Here is a 17,596-nt window from a genome sequence, read left to right as displayed (position 1 = left end):
GGAGCCGTCTGCACGCCATCCTTTAGGCAGGATGCTCAGCAGGTCCAGCTCGTTGTCCGAGCTCAGCTGCACAAGGACGGAGGCAGAGGTCAGTCAGTGGTGGAAAAAGTACAATTTTATTTATTTAGACCGGGGGTCTTCAACAGGGGGGTCCGGGACCACAGAGTTACTACAGGGGGTCCTCCGAATCTTTGAGTGATATAACGTTTTTTTTCTCCTTTTTAATATTAACCACTTGAACCCTAGCGTCCATATTCGGAGAACTTTAGCCGAAAATAGCAGATCTACAAGCTCACAACGCATCGCAGTTTCGGCAAAGAGGTGTTGTGTAGAGGGAGAAAAGAGCAGACTAAGTACAGAGTGAAAGGTCAAGTTTATTAGGTAATGACGGCTCGAGTGGTTAAATATCTGAAAACACACATTGACATGAATCCAAAATACACTGATGCTTATGCCGTCAAACGATGAAACTATATGGAATCTATGAAAAGGTTGTGGGGGTCCCTGCTTCATCTCTCTCTCAACTAAGGGGTCCTTGGCCTGAAAATGTTGAAGACCCCTGATTTAGACCCATTAAAAGCTGGAAACTGTACTTTTTTTCTATTGCAAACTACTAAACTCTTCAATCAATCAATCAATCAATCAATCATCAAAACGCAACTGTGTCACTTTAATTATTATTTTATACTTTGGCTATTCAAAAATAGCAAATCTACAAGCTCATAGCTACGAGCTTGTAGATCTGCTATTTTTGAAAAGTCGCGGAAATGTGTCAAATCTGAATATATTCTTTTAAAGCCAATATATGTAACTCAAATCGTTCTTTCTCTGGATCCCTGGAACAACATTTTTTTTTTAGATCTGCAGTCAAATACACATGATTCTAGGGGTCCATAATTCTAGGTGTCCATGATTAAAAAGTTTGAGCACCATTGGTGATAAAACCTTGGAAGGATTTAGAATACATGTATCGAATCGGGTCAAAATATTCAAAGACTTCAAAAACAGCAGATCTACAAGCTCGCTGTGAGCTTGTATCTATCTAATAAAGCACCAAACAACTCACTCACTCACTCACTCACTCACTCACACACTCACACTCTAACGCTCACGCTTATCTACGTTTATCTATTCACTCGCTTCAGCAACTGATCCCAAAGTTCACATGGTATTGGCCATTAGCATTATACCAACGCTGACGAAGCCCGAATTTCATTTCTCCCAAATTAAAGCTGTTAATTAGCGTTTTCTTAGTCTGTTGTCAGGGTTACGGTCTCTCTCACAGTTAGGAACGGTCTCTCTCTCTCTCTCTCTCTCTCTCTCTCTCTCTCTCTCTCTCTCTCTCTCTCTCTCTCTCTCTCTCTCTCTCTCTCTCTCTCTCTCTCTCTCTCTCTCTCTCTCTCTCTCTCTCTCTCTCATCTTCCTACGGGTATGAAACTCTCTCTCTCTCTCTCTCTCTCTCTCTCTCATCTTCCAACGGGTATGAAAAAACTATGTGGAGCAAGCGCATACATTATGCCTTACATTATGATGCTCCCACATATTCTCACGCACGCACCAGTTACAGTAACTTTCCCCACAACCCACACTCTGCACATATTTTGGAGCACATTTCTTCGAACGGGTAAGGTCTAGTATCAATAAATAATGGTTGGTTCAAGTCGAGACACAGATGTGTTCCATGTCTAAATGGATTAAGTAAAAGTATCAATACTGCAATATAGAAATACTCTCTTATGGCACGGTCGCACAGCACTGTCTTTTACCTATGAGGGTGGAAGTATAAAGTTGTCAAATATGTCATTTCTTTGTATATTTAGGTTATGTGTCATATATCTGCCATGTGCAACTTCAAAGCCAGGCCAAACAGAAATGTAATTGTCAACGACAAAAACACAATGATCGATAATCGCAAATGATTTGAGTGACAATTCATCGCCATGTGAAATGTCATAATCGTGACAGCCCTAGTTACGTTGGCAGGTTCAAGGGTGTCACAAGGGGGGGAAAAGTGAGACTGAGTTACTAGGGCCCAAGGTGAAGGGGCCTTAATTATTTTATAGTTTAACTATTGAAACATAGCAGATATACAAGCTCACAGTGCCACACTGCGAGCTTGTAGATCTGCTATTATTGATAAGTCGTGAAAATGTGTGAATATCTTTGAATATATGTATTTTTTAAGCAAAATTTTGCAACTCAAATTTTGCTTCTGGGGGATCCCTGGAACTAAATATTTTGAGATGGGGGTCCGTGGGCAAATACATATCATTTTGGGGGTCCTTCACATGAAACAGTTTGAACGCCACTGACATAGAAACATAGGTTTTTCAAAAAAAGTGTCACTTGGTGCCGTGCTGTGAGCTTGTATATGTGCAATTTTCCAATAGCTAAAGCACAAGATAACGCGTAATAATGCGTTCCAAGTCTAACTGGGTTAAACCCCCTCCCCCTGTGAAGAACATTCATGGGGGGCCCCCGCAGTGAATCCTTGTACCCGGGGCCCAGAATTTGGGTGCGACGCCCCTGGGCTGGTTTGCAGACCCACCAGCTGAGGCTTGGAGACGGGGCAGATGACCTGGTTGAGCCTGCCCAGGAACCAGGCCAGACGCACGTTCCTGGAGATGCGGTACTCCTCCTTCATCAGCAGGAAGATGTGGTCGGCCTCCTCCACCTGGAAAACACAGCGCCACAACCGTCAAACCATAGCAGTGTTGGTACCCACGTGTTTTAGCTCACGACCCAAAAGAGAAATGAGGCGTTTTGCCCAGGACCCCAACTAGAACAGGTAGGACAGTGGTTTAGAGACGGGCCGATTGCTAAATTCTTGCCGATACCCAGTGGTGTGATATGGATTTTAGAAGTGGTTCCCCTCTAAATTCATAACGTCACATGCACTTCACGTGCACGTGTGCACGGCACACATGCCTGCCACTCGGTGCTAATACTGTAACAGTATAACACAACATTTTTAATCTAATTATATTTCTTATTTAGTTACATTGTTAATTTGTTGTTTTTATTTTAGTTTTAATTAATGTATTTCCCTTTAGGTTTTATATAAAATAACTTTACATAGACTTTATACTTTATATACTCACCCACACACAGTAAAGTCTGCTAGCTCCTTTCGGAACCTCTCCCGAGTCCCTCCGCTATGCAGCTCTGACAAAATGATGGATTTAAACTCATGATATGAAGAGTGAGGAGCTGCATAGTGGAGGGAGAGGTTTCGAAAGGAGCTAAAAGTCTGCAAAGAATGCTAGGTGAGCGTAGGCTATACGCTGGCCGCATATACAAGTGTAAATGAGCCTGCCTACCAGAGTATTGTTATGCAAAGCAGACAGGTAGGGGATTGAAGTGTTGCCCGAGCCGTCACACAACTTGACGATGTGCGTGCACGCGTGTGTGCGTGCGTGCATGTCGGGCGCGCGTGCGTACAGCTTAATAAGTGTGGGCTCGCCGAGCCCAACCGAGCCCATGGCATCTCACCCCTGCCGATACCGATCCACCGGTTTTATGAAGGTCTGACCTGCCAAAACCGATTTTTCCGATACAGATTTCTTTAGCTAAGAACTAGAAAATAGGGTTGCTCCAATAGCCTTTTTTCAGGCCAAGTAGGCCTACAAGACATACTTCAATTTGAGTACCAATAAGCTTGAAGAACACTAATGCCAAATCAATCACAATAGTACAATATCCAAAATCACAGACAATATCCAGTCTAATATGACTGTCTGGACTAGGCAGGAGGAAAGCAGGTGACGCATGCTTTTTCCCCTTCTTTTTGGAGACGACATTGACACAGGATTATGGAATATATCCTTACATTGCAAAGGTAATCAGCACCATCTGTATTCCGTAGGCTGCCACTAAGTAGACTGGCTGCTATGTTTACTTTAGTCACAGGACCAGAGCATCATGCTGTACAGTGCCATAGACACAATTGGCATAAAACCGATTCGGCCGGTTTGATATCATACCTGCGGATTTTTGATATTGGCCGATTCCGATTTCCATCCCTACAGTGGTTCTCAACCTTTTCAGGCCACGACCCCCGAAATAATCATATTTTAACTGGGAAACCCTCCCACCCCACCCTGACGAGCACTAAGAGCTGATTACATTTTGTATAACACGGTTGCGAGGCGTTGTGAGCATGTAGGTCTGCTATTTTCACAATTTCTGCCTCTAATATTTGACGATTTGGATAATGTTTAATTTGTCATTTTAGAGGTATTAAAAAGTCCTTACATTGTCACTTTAGAAATGTGTATAAACCCTCTATACGCTTACACTTTATGTTGGCTTGTTCACTGTTGAGTGAGAAAACAATGTTTCACATTACCCCCCCCCATCAGCTATTTTCACAATATTTATCTGTGGAACCGAGTCACATTAAATTGTAATACCTACAATTCCGTCAGGGTGGGGGTCCCCAGTTCAAATATATTTATTTTGGGGGGTCACGGCCTAAAAAGGTCTGAGAACCCCTGGTATAGAGCATTAACAAATGTATCCACCAGGGGCATTGACAACTCATTCTTATGACTTCCTGTCTAGCCAAGCTTTATAGTCAGGGAAAGTTAGCTCTCAAACTGTCAAATCTGGGAATAAATTCCTTACCAAACAATTTCTTCACCAATGTGTTCGTAAAGGTGTCTAGTAACATATCTAACAAAGATTGAAATTCAACATCCCTAGCAAAATGTTTGACAGCTAGGGTAATTCTGGGTCTCATTCACTTACTATACACTGTACTATAAGGGAAAAAATCACTCCCAAAAATATGCTTTAAGTGGGGTGTGAGGGGTCTAACTAGGTGTTTTTAATTATTCTGAATCCATTGCAAGCATTTGTTTGGCACGAAAAACATTCTTTGGGCTAAAAACAGACCCAAAAGAACTATGGTTTAGTGATGAGTCATCACTTTTCACAAGGTGTATGGGGTCCATTTTTGTCCCAAAGAATGTTTTTCGTGCAAAACAAATGCTTGCAATGGATTCAGAATAATTAAAAACACCTAGTTAGACCCCTCACACCCCACTTAAAGCAGATCTTTGGGAGTCATTTTTTCCCTTTGAGACCCAGAATTACACCTTTACGAACACATTGGTGAAGAAATTGTTTGGTAAGGAATTTATTCCCAGGGTTTTATTAAAATTCCCTGACTATAAACTATATATATATTTTAAAGAGAAAACAATAAAAAAAATAAAAAATAACATCGAATAGTAACTTTGATATTCGAATATTTGAATATTCGAATATTTGGTGAATTCCCTAGTATAAATATAAAAACTATATAAAGCCAAATGAAACTAGTCTTGATGGCATCTTCGATTACAAAGTTGTGTAACCATCCTACTAATAAACGACGGAATGTCTGTCTGTCCGATGTCTATCTGATATACCTGACATCACTGATACTAAAACAGTGCCCAAATCTGGACATAACTGACATCACTAAAGCCCATAACTAATTATAATACACTATAATGTTAGTGTATTAATATATTACTATGATAAATAGTTATAACTATAACTATTATAACTAGTTACTATATCCTGGTGGTCAAAATGAAAAGTCAGTGAGTGAGTCATTATGAAGTGTTTGGCCTTGTTTGGCCCAGCTCAGACCTACTCTAGATTGGATACTTTTTAGTACCACGTTTAGTACCACTTTCAGGTGTGGTGTTGACAACAACCTGTGCAAGGGGGAGGAGTTACCAACAGAAACTGGGGGGGAAACAAATTACCTTATGATCACAGTCAGGATAGGAAGTTTGTTATGATACAAGCTTTCTTTTTACAGAATTACTCTGTATTTTTATAAAGTTTTCATCTTATTCAATATTTTAGCTTTTCTACTAACAAAAATATCATGGTTTGATAACCAATAGCCAATTATGAAATAGACGTGACGAGTGGATTTCACAGCGAGAAGCGACGACACACGAATGCATCAACGGTGAAAACATAACAAAGGACTTTACAAATAGCGGCAAATAGCTACTTGTTTGTAGTTAATAAAAAACAGAAGCATGGCTTTACAAGGCGATCTAAATCACCTCATCAATACTGCCAGAACACACAGCTGTGGAGTCCAGCAAACGCAGCTCAGCTTTGCAGTGAAATGGCTGATAGCAGGACGGTTAAAGTAGGTTTGCGTCCCGCTAGTTTAATGCATCCATTATTAAAAAATATGCTTCACAGAAGAAGGAAGCGGCATCCCTGCTTTACAAAGTCCTGTGAAAGTGAAACTAAATCGCGGACCAGTGTGTGTGCAGTCTGCCTTGCTCCTGCACAGTCACGCAGGCTTGTCAATGCTCCTGGATTTCCCAGGAGTCTCCAGGATTTTGACCCCATCTCTTGGGAATCTCCTGGATTGGCAAATCTCCTGGATTTCTCCTGAATTTGGTATCAAACTCCCAAAATTCACCATAACACAGGAAATTACATCTACTATGTACATTTTTTTCGACACCCAAACCTAACCCTTACCATAACCTCCGTGGGGTGAGTTGCTTACCCTCCCGACGCTCCGTTGTCGAAATGATGGTCGTTCAAAAGAGCGAGATTTTCCCCCAACGTGGGAGAGTTTTTTTTTTTGCAGGCGTATATCAAAAACTAGGTTAAGGCAGTGGAAGCTTGTGATTGGCTGCGCGGAGTTGACGAAAGTCAGGGGGACTGAAATACACCTAACCCTAACCTCAGTAAATGCTAACCTGGTGAAATGCTAACCTGCAGATGCTGGTGAATGCTAAACATGGTGAATGTTAAACTAATCGGAACAACGGTGCTTAACCCAGTTCCTGCTTTGATACACTCAGACTGAAGGACCTGCGAAAAACACTCTCCCGCTGCAACGTAGCTGTGAGCGCCCATGAAGCAGGCACGATGTCTAGATGTGAGCGGCACGAAGCGCCGCAAACTTAGTTGAGTGACTACACAAGCAGTGAGTTGTCTTACTAGTTATCCATACAATTAATTTATATTAAGAGTCAGAGAATGATGCAATCACATTGAAACCTGAAGCATCCTTTTTGGCACATATCCCAAGTACATTTTGCAAGTTTTAATCTGCAATCGAAGTCACGGTTACATGAGTAGCCTACAACATTGAGTAAAACTGGGTGAATGAATGCTATGATTTAGCCTACTGTCACATGACATAAATGAGTTTAACTGAGTTTTTAATCACTTCTGCAAGAGGATTCTGCTTAACCATGCGGGGATGTAGGACCGAATACATGAAATGTATGTCATATATCACATTCAGCCACTCTAGAATGTCTAGGGCTAAAGTAAAGTGCATTGTGTGTTAAGCAGCTATACTATATCAGTTACCTCGTTGTCCTGTCTCTCTGCCATGCCTGCTGGAGCATTGACCCGGCTAGGTTGGGCTGTGTCTGCTCACAGTGTTGTGTTGTTGTAGTTCTGTTAGGAACGTTGTTGTTGTTGTTGTTTGTTTCTTATGTGTGTCTGCTCGCTCCGTCCAGCAGTGTGTTCCGCTTTTCGCTGTCCGTCTGGTGTGTGCGCGCGATTGGAAAATAAGTCCGTTCGGAAACTATTACCACAACATGGGTTCCCTTCCGGACAGCCAACCCGGTTCGTGCTTCGCCATGCGACGGCGTCGCGCTGAGCGCTCCGAACGTAGCAGAGAGAGAGAGAGAGAGAGAGAGAGAGAGAGAGAGAGAGAGAGAGAGAGAGAGAGAGAGAGAGAGAGAGAGAGAGAGAAAGAAGAGAAGAGAAGAGAAGAGAAGAGAAGAGAAGAGAAGAGAAGAAAAGAGATTTTAAAAGCCCTTTATTAAAAGCCTCAATTCAGCTCAAATCACCGCAAAATACAAATGATGTCAACCAAGCCAATACAAATCAAAGACAGTATTCTCATAAATCACATTTGAGAAGAGAAGAGAAGAGAAGAGAAGAGAAGAGAAGAGAGAAGAGAGAGATAGAAGAGAGAGAGAGGGAGAGAGAGAGAGAGAAGAGAGAGAGAGAAGAGAGAAGAGAGAGAGAGAGAGAGGGAGAAGAGAGAGAGAAGAGAGAGAAAGAGAGAGAGAGGGAGAAGAGAGAGAGAGAAGAGAGAGAGAGGGAGAGAGAGAAGAGAGAGAGAAAGAGAGAAGAGAGAGAGAGAGAGGGAGAAGAGAGAGAGAGAGAGAGAGAGAGAGGGAGAGAGAGAGAGAGAAGAGAGAGAGAAAGAGAGAAGAGAGAGAGAGAGAGGGAGAAGAGAGAGAGAGAAGAGAGAGAGAAAGAGAGAAGAGAGAGAGAGAGAGAGAGAGAAGAGAGAGAGAGAGAGAGAAGAGAGAGAGAGAGAGAGAAGAAACAAATAAAACTCAACTAAAATATTATTTAATGCCTAATGATCTAATTGTTCATGACCATATTACCTCTTTGATTTATATTCATAACTGAAAGATGAGAACTATCTAATTAGTTTGATTTATATTCATCAAACTATACTGAGAAATCTGATAAACTAACAGGTTTTGGCTAAATTAGCAGTGCTAATAGGCTACTCTATGGTTGAGTTATATTTTTGGATGTAATAAGATCATTTTTATTTTTAATTTGACCAAATGCATGTGAAATGTTAAAGGTGTTGTCGTGGCATTATTGAAGGAGAAAAAACACTGTCTTCTATACATTCAAACATCGTATTATATATATCTTTTTTTGCACAACTATTTTGGCAAAGTCTAAAACGGTTCCCTTTTTAAAATAATTATCTTTATGGGGATAATGATGATCTCTAATACTACCTCAAGAGGAAGCTGTCTGCTCTGTTTGGGTCTAAGTTCATTTCGTCTCAGGCAGCTACTGAATAAAGAAAATGGGAAATACAATTGGGCTAATGTATGTTTATATTGTCATGTTGTCTATTTCTATAAGTAATAATAGAGTATTTGTTAAGTAGCAAGGGTTTTCCCATCTCTTTACATTTCCAGGTGCTCATCAACTTGGATAATGTGTTATATCTAAGTTATTCAACATCTCCTGGATTAATAAAAGTATCCGTCCGTCCGTCCGTCCGTCCGTCCGTCCGTCCGTCCGTCCGTCCGTCCGTCCGTCCGTCCGTCTGTCCGTCCGACTGTCTGTCTGTCTGTCAGTGCCTCAAATATTTTAAACAAGCTAAAACTGTCAACTTATTGTGTCACAGACACAGACATCATGAAAGCAACACACCTCCAGTAAGTGGGAAAAGTGAATATTGCGAGTTACACAGGGGCGTCACAAGGGGGGGGAAAGTGGGACTGAGTTACTAGGGCACAAGGTGGAGGGGCCTTAATTATTTTATACTTAACCTATTGAAAAATAGCAGATATACAAGCTCACAGCGCTGCGAGCTTGTAGATCTGCTATTTTTTGAAAAGTTGTGAAAATGTGTGCAAATCTTTGAATGTATGCATTTTCTTTTGCCTCCAATCTGGGGGGTCCCTGGAACTAAATATTTTGAGATGGGAAACATAGGTTTTTCAAAAAACCTTAGAAGGATTTTAAATATTCAAAGACTTGCGCCCATTTTCACGATTTAAAAAAATAGCAGAACTGCAAGCTCGCGAGCTGAGCTTGTATATTTGCTATTTTTCTGTAGTTAAACTGTTAAAGCACAAAATAATGTGTAATGTGTTCCCAGTGTTAATGGGCTAAACCCCCTACCCTAGTATGAAGAACATTCATTGGGGGCCTGCAGTGAATCCTTGGCTTGTACCCAGGGCCCAGAATTTGGTGCGCCACCCCTGGTTAGACAGTTCCATTAATTTACACCTTAAACATTTCAGGAAATACTTATAAGGGCACGGTCAAACTGCAGAAATCCACAAATGGCAGCATTCGAGTGGTGCTAACCATCCATCATGGTGTCATCAATATTAAACCCATATGATGGAATGCCCATATATGGACATACTGTGTCAGTTTCATGTGGTCTATGATGTCAGACATTTAGACCTATCATGTCAGTCATCTCCGTATTTGGGAAAAGTTTAATTTGAATTAAAGTCAATGGAGAAAATCAATTAACGAATAAATGTATATAAAATAAATGCAACTATATTCACCATATTCCTGGCCCTCTCTATGGAGGCTGCCATTTTCTTTTGCAGAGGGTGTGTGCTTCAAAAAACATCTTTTAACTTCCTCCCAAGTAAGGAAGTGACACGGAATTGTCTGTTGCCAGATTTTGCCAAAGAAATAAGCCCAACAGAAGCAACTAGGCTATACTACTTTACATTTACTATTGAAAATAGCAGATCAGCAAGCTCACAATGTGTCATATTGCGACGGGGACGTATCTCCATTCCGACATGTCTCCATTCCGACATTGACTTCTTATTGTCGAGTGGCAACACTTCCATAGAGGTTAATTTTAGAGTTAGGGCTAGGTATATATAGGGTTAGTGTCAGAAAGGAGACATGTCGGAATGGAAATATGTAACCCATTGTGATACATTGTGAGCTTGTATATTTGCTATTTAAAAAATATTTGGGGGAAAAAAAGGAAATTTGAATATTTTTGAAACATTTTAACAACATAAATCTGTGTGGAGGTCCCTGGCACCACATATTTTCAAATGGGGGTCTGCAACTGTGGGCAAATATGTTAATCTGGGGTCCTTGATATGAAAAGATTTGGGAACCACTGGTTTAAGAAATATTAGAAAGTAAGCCCAATAAGCAACTATACTATTTGACACAAATTGCTTATTATAAGCAGACATGGCAGACATGGCAACCCAGGTACATTCAGAGCCCAGAGGCCAGAACGCCATCTACTGCACTTTAATGCAAGGACAACAGGAAACCAAATGATGTTTTTCAGGCCAGCTCCGCCTCTTTCAGGATATGAACAGGAAGCCGGGGGCGGGGCCAGGAATAACGTGAATAACGTATCAAAAAGCAGAAAATCTATTCCCGATGAAGCCAGGCGATTTGACATATGGACCAAGTGCGTGTCACCAAAACTGTGTTTTGGTGGCACGCCTGTGGGAGGAATAGCGTGGCAAAATAAAGTTTATCTAGTGTATAAAAAATAAAATAGCAAAACATTTCATGTTGAGAAAAGTTTTATTATTGAATGAGCATACAACTGTAGCCTATATCAATTTGAATCTTTGCGTTCAGGTTCTGCACATTTTTTTCTCCTCACTTAGCACAATTAGACAACCATAATTATTTTAATAACCAATTAAGAGCAGCTAGGGAGATAGATATACAAAACAACCACCCCCCATGGGCAACAGAAATAATAACAGATCCCGCTGGTGGTGCTGAGGAGGCGGGGGGAGCAAACAGGCATATACCAACAATCCAGGGACAAATGAGGAAGGAGGAAGAACATAGACTGAGGTGTTTAAATCAGGGGTTCCCAAACTGTTTTGTCTAGGGGCACCCCATATTTTTTTTAATCTGAGGCACCCCTACATTATAATTTTCACTCCCAGCACCTTATATTTATAGCATATCGTTGTTGTCGGGTGGAAACCTTGTAGGCCTAACCGTTCGTTTTGTATTTATCATCTATAAAATTAACTAAACTAGTGAAAACAGACGATCTACAAGCGCTGTTTTCACTAGTTTTGTGCGACAGTCTTGTATGATGAAGCAGGGCTTTGCTTTACCAAAAGACGTACACATTTGAAACTTGGAGATACGAGTTTCCTGCCCGACAGTGACGATATTTTAGTGATTATGTTGTGAGGAAAACGTTGAGATAACAGCCATTTTGGTTAGAACTGACTGAAAATAACTTTGTACTTCAAGTTTAAAATGATACTAAATATATTTTTTTATTTGTGTGCAAATAAATTCCAAATATTAACCGCTCCAGTGTATTCTGCCTGAACTAACCTTGCAAGCTACATATTATAAAGGCTAATCTTAAATAGTAATGCCCTCCATATTACAAACGCATGATAAACCATAATTATGATATGTCATAATTATTTAATTTACCAAAAGAAAATAACAGAAATGATAAAGCACTTTACAGTACATTATTATACAATACACTGTTATAATATCCATAGTCAAATTACTGGTTCATTAGCCTCTGGAACCCAGGCTTTTATTTTGGCGATACTGGTTCATCTGTTTCTTGTGACATTTATTTTTATAGACAAGGATCCATTCAACGGGGACTGCCCCATAGGTCGAACTCCCGTTGGGTCGACTGAGGTTAGGGTTAGGGTTGGGGTTAGGTTCATTTGCTGCATTCAGTTTGTGTAGTGGATTGGCACTTTGGTTTTGGAAGCAGCTGTACGACCTGCCAGGCTTGAAACTGAGCACATCATTCTCGTGAAGCACTTTAACCATGGTACTGATGGCAGTCGCTTTGCTTGCCGCTGTGTGACATTCTGACTTGAGACTGACTCCACAGTCTTTATCAAACTGATCCACGATTATTTTCATTTCGCCAATGCTCCGGCTCATTTCCTGGGCAATATCAAACTCGGATTGGCCCCCTGCCTTTCCATGAGCTCTTTTGTGTACTTCACATAGTGTTCACAGTTCAGTTCAATGCAATGTTCTTGCCTTCCATACCACTTACATTGACTGTCCTGTTCCATACTAGCCTGTGTGACACACTGGGACTTTGTATTGCAGCTAATATCGAGCCCTAGTTTTAGTGCCTCCAGACTATATTTTGTTCTGCCTGCCTGTTTGAAGTGAAGCATTTAGGATTTCCAAAGGCGGCACGTCCTTTGGCCATCTCCTTCGTTAATTGAGTGTTGAAAATCTCTCTCAAGTAAGGCTACTTTCAAAAACCCACTGTGGTAATTGAAGACACCGTCAGAATCGTTGTTGCCCCGACGTTCAGTTGATGTGCTTATCGGACTATCATGATATGTGGACCTTATATGTTTATCCTCTACATGCTTCTTAAGGAAAGCATGGGCTTTGAATGTCAAGCCTTTGAGTTTGCAATCCTTGAAATTGCACGTTAGAGCTGTTTTGGCTCTAACGTGTTTCCCAAACATCATCTGTAGCAGTGGCTACTGGCTACAGATGATGTGTCCTTCAGAAAGTAGGTCTCAACCATGTTAATGAGCAGTGATGTTACTAGGTTTTCAATGTAATGGGTCCCGGGACCCACAGGTGGTCATTCAAATGGGTCCCAGAAAAGTTTTATGAGTCCTCAATATAAAGTTTACGCGCGCAAAATGGCGTCGGACGTCGGTGGAATCAAAACATTGACTTTTCTATCGCCTGTTTAAGACTTTCTACATGGATTTTATTTGTGTTAACGTAGGGTAAAGTAGGATGCTTTCACCCATGAACAATGGTGGTGTCTGTGGATTTTTTTTTCTTTTACCGCGACGCGGTAAATTATTTTAACATGGACTCCAATGGAGGCGCATCCCCGGGACCCCAGGACCATGACATGAATGAGTCCCTGGCCCTGGGTGACTTGAATGAGTTTTTGATGCGGGATGCGCACGTAATGACATCACTGAATGAGGTGTTTGTCAAACCACTGCTGTTTCTGTTCAGGTGAGCTGAACATAGCAGGTATTGTGTTATTCTTGGGTGCGTCTTGAATACTGTCCATGGCAAAGTAGTGCAGAGCAGCAGAAATGATGGATACATCTTGGATAAAAGTGTTGCTGGCTATATGTGTCACCAAGTGCAGTTGTTGATACATTTCTCCTATTGATTACATGTGCCCCTATTAGAGTTTGAGCTGGTATTGTAGTAGTCCTTAAATATGACATTGTTGGTGTTCATGCTGCAGTGAAAGTCTGCTACTTTTGTGACAATGCCATTCATTCTGACATGTAAGTCGTGCCATTCCCCATTGAACTTAACAAACTGAATTTTGTTTGGTCAGTTGGTCACCTGCTAGAATGACCTGAACAGCTGGCTTCAGGACTGTCTCTCCATCCACCTCTTCATCTGTGTACGGGATATACTTTATCATGTCTGCAGATTTTTTTTTTCCACCTGCATCCAAAATTCCAAGCGGTATAATCTTTTTTTTTTTTTTTCATATACAGTAGTTGTCGAGTAGTTATGTGCAACATAACATTCTCTTTAAATTGGCTGAATTCCGAACGTTGGGACACCAGCACTCGTCCAAACAGCTCTTTGAAATCTTGTTTCAGATGTTGTTTGTTATCATGGTTTGGAACTATTTCAGTTGTTGCGACATCCTGTACAGACCTGTGATTGGATTGAGGGAGATGGGCTGCACTGACTCTCTCTTCATTTGCCACCATGATCATCCAGTGATTGTCTTTCTTCTGATTGTCCTGTGTCATTGTGTGTGGTGTGATGCTGCGGTCCAAATTGTCTATTGTGATTTGCATGGGCAGGAAGTAAGGGGATGAGAGCGGTGAGTCAGGTGCCACACTTCTGTCCATAGCATCAGCTGCTCCGGCAGGACATGTTGGCTAATAATATATCATTATATTAGAATCCATACTAAGCTGTGTCTGTGTACCATGATGCACCACTCATACAATAACAATAAAAGTCCACATGGATAAGAAACTCAAACAGAACGACTCACACATGTTCTCAAGGGAGACTTGGGTGGGCTTTTCATAGTTTGGGGACCAGTTGTGGAATATTTGGGGGAAGAATATTCTGATATGGAGGGGTTACAAATGTTCGCTGTTAAATGAGCAACTGCAGTGTGCCACTCGTCGGACCGACGAGTGGCACATGTGCCGTGCCGTGGACCACCTCCAGGGACCCCTGGCGATATAACACGGGGACATGCGGATATAGAGAGAGAACCAGGGGCACGGGGCGTGTGTATCGACACGGCGACACGCTCGCTGCCGCTCGCTCGGCGGTGTCTCACGTGGCTAATGGTCGCCTTTTTTGAAAAACGCAAGTTTCTATGTCAGTGGTGCTCAAACCTTTTCATGTCAAGGACCCCCAAAATGATATGTATTTGGCCACGGACCCCCATCTCAAAATATTCAGCTCAAGGGACCCCCAGAAGCAAATGTTTGAGTTACAATTAAGTGTTGGCTTTTAAAAAGATGTATTCAAAGAAAATAAATCTAGATTTTTTTCTTTTTCCCCCCCAAAAATAGCAGATCTAAAAGTTCGCTGCGACCGTCAGGTCACACGTTACTATGGAAAGCTCCACCGGCATTCCCTGTCACGTCACGTCACACTTTTGCCCCTACTCTTATCTCCGCCCACCGGTGCCCCTGTCCATGCCAAACTTTGCAGACACACTCCTTGGCTGCCAAATCACAACCTCCACCCGATTCCTCACATGGCCCTTTTTTAGATGTTTTTGTTTTGAAAGAATCGGCCTCATGGTGGCGCTAAAAGAGGGCCATGTGAGAAATGAGGGGTGGAGGTTGTGGCTTGGCAGTGGAGTGTGTGTGCAAAGTTTTGCATGGATAGGGTCAACAGTGGCGGCGATATGAGTAGGGCAAAAGTGTGACATGACGTACGTGACTGACTGACTGAAAGACAGCCGGTGGAGATTAATTCCAGGTGTTAACCCATTTAGGCCTAGAATTATTGAGTGCTTTAACCAGTGAAAAATAGAATATATACAAGCTGGTGCCGCGCTGCGAGCTTGTAGATCTGCTATTTTTGAAAAAGTCGTGAAAATATGTGCAAATCTTTGAATATATGTATTTTCAAAGCGAACATTTGTAACTCAAATTTTGCTTCTGGAACTAGATATTTTGAGATGGGGGTCCGTGGCCAAATACGCATAATTTTGGGGGTCCTTCACATGAAAAGGTTTGAGCACCACTGACATAGTAGTCTCTCAAGAACAGACTAACTGAGCTCCAGTCAAGTGAAAAGGACCTTTTCTTTGATGATGGCTGGCCAGATTCCTGACATAGAAACAGGTTTTTCAAAACATCTTAGGATTCAAAAGACACTTATAGAATCGGGTCAAAATTCTAATTTTCACGATTTTTCAAAAATAGCAGATCTACAAGCTTGCAGCGCGGCACTCGGTGCCACGCTGTGAGCTTGTATATCTGCTGTTTTTCAATAGTTAAAGCATAAAATAATGATACACAATACTGTGTACCCGTTCTGAAAAAAATCATGATTCTATCCATTTTGAATAGCTTGAATACATGATTACTATGCAATTGACATATTGTTGATATTGATATTATTTGTTCTCAGTTAATAAGTAGTATGTATGTTTAGAAATGGTAGTGGTACGGCCCACCCTGCTCGCTGTAACTTGTACATGTTTAAAATAAAATAAATATGTCCCTGACCCCCCCACCCTATGAGGTGGTAGGGGGTCCCTGCTCCATCTCCCCATCAGTTTGGGGGTCCCCGGCCTGAAAACGTTGAAGACCCCTGCCATAGAAGACACTTGGGTCAAACTGTGAGCTGTGAGCTTATAAGCAGATGAATATATGTGGTTGTTATTCATAGAATTTTGTATTTTATTAGTATGTTAAGTATATTTGCTAACATTTGGATTTTTCATTCAATGTAAAGGAATGCTATACAAACAAAAATCCTCCTTGTATTCAAGACATCACGGAGTGAGGGAACAACAGAAATAAACGTCATGTTCAGTGTTAACCAATGGAGAGAACCATGAACTCCAATTCAATGGTTTTCAACCCTTTTCATATCGAGGTCCATTATTTATTCGGCATTCGAGCCACGAACCACCAGTTGATGACATTCTCTCAGACCCAAAACCTTTGATATTCTGTTTTAGCTGGACAATATTTTGTACACAATTCCATGCCATATTGATGTGGTAGGAGAGATAACAGTGCGGCAAACGTTTATCAAAATAACAATTCTTCTACATTCTGTAATTGCGTAGACTTCTCGAAAACTAAGTAATGCAGATGTTTAACAATAATATTACTCTTGATAGCGTAAAATGAAACCAAATGGACCCGTACGGGTCAGTCTTTCAGGGTGGGGTTCTTCTTAATGTGTCTGCATTGGCAGGTAGCTCTCCGGTAACAATAGGGGTGGGCGATATGGTGATAATTGTGGGCTCGCCTGGAAGGCGAGCACACGTATGTTATCTTCATTATTTATTTATTTATAGCTATATGTGTATCTCCTCAAAACTTTGGCGCGCTTCATCTCTTAAACGCTTACACCTTTCAACACCATTCAATTTTTTATGTGTTCAGCTTACTGAGGACACGTGTGCTTGTATTCTTGGTTTTGAAATGTTTTGTAGTATAAATATAAAAAAATAAAAATGTTTAACTTTAAGCACCCAATGCATTTCCAATGGGTTTAGTGAGTGGGGACAGAGTGGAGAGAAGGATAATAGACCCATGTTTATGTTAAGGCGCTGTGGCTGCAGTGTTCACACTTCAGATATGCTATCTATATCATTGCGTTCACACAGGTCTGCTCTCTGATTTGATCCAAATATCTAAGCTTTGTGATGTATATATTCTGAGTTAAAACTACAAATATCTATAAATGTCCCTCTCCACTCTACTGATTGAGACAGCTGTGATTAAAGGCCTGTCTGTCATTGGCTGTTCTGTGGTGCTGCAAAGTAACCAAGTACATTTACTCAAGTATATACAAGTACTTGTACCTACAGTACAATTTTGAGGTACTTTTACTCTACTTTCCATTTTTGTTACATATACTCTACTATAAA

At 41.2% G+C, this 17,596-nt stretch overlaps 1 protein-coding gene across 1 annotated transcript in view; it reads right to left on the bottom strand.

The window, feature by feature from the left end:
• The window catches only part of szt2 (SZT2 subunit of KICSTOR complex), a 181,862-nt gene extending 174,391 nt beyond the window's left edge, over positions 1 to 7,471 (bottom strand). Inside the window, 3 exon segments of the mRNA XM_080734234.1 lie at positions 2 to 66; positions 2,549 to 2,674; positions 7,351 to 7,471. Coding sequence (XP_080590360.1) covers positions 2 to 66; positions 2,549 to 2,674; positions 7,351 to 7,374 — 215 coding nt within the window. The 5' untranslated portion in view covers positions 7,375 to 7,471.
• Between the last annotated feature and the right edge of the window lie 10,125 nt (positions 7,472 to 17,596).

Source organism: Nannobrachium achirus (genome assembly GCF_963921795.1).
Source record: "Nannobrachium achirus genome assembly, chromosome: 1".
NCBI lineage: Eukaryota > Metazoa > Chordata > Actinopteri > Myctophiformes > Myctophidae > Nannobrachium > Nannobrachium achirus.
This window is presented reverse-complemented; position numbering and strand designations above follow the sequence as displayed.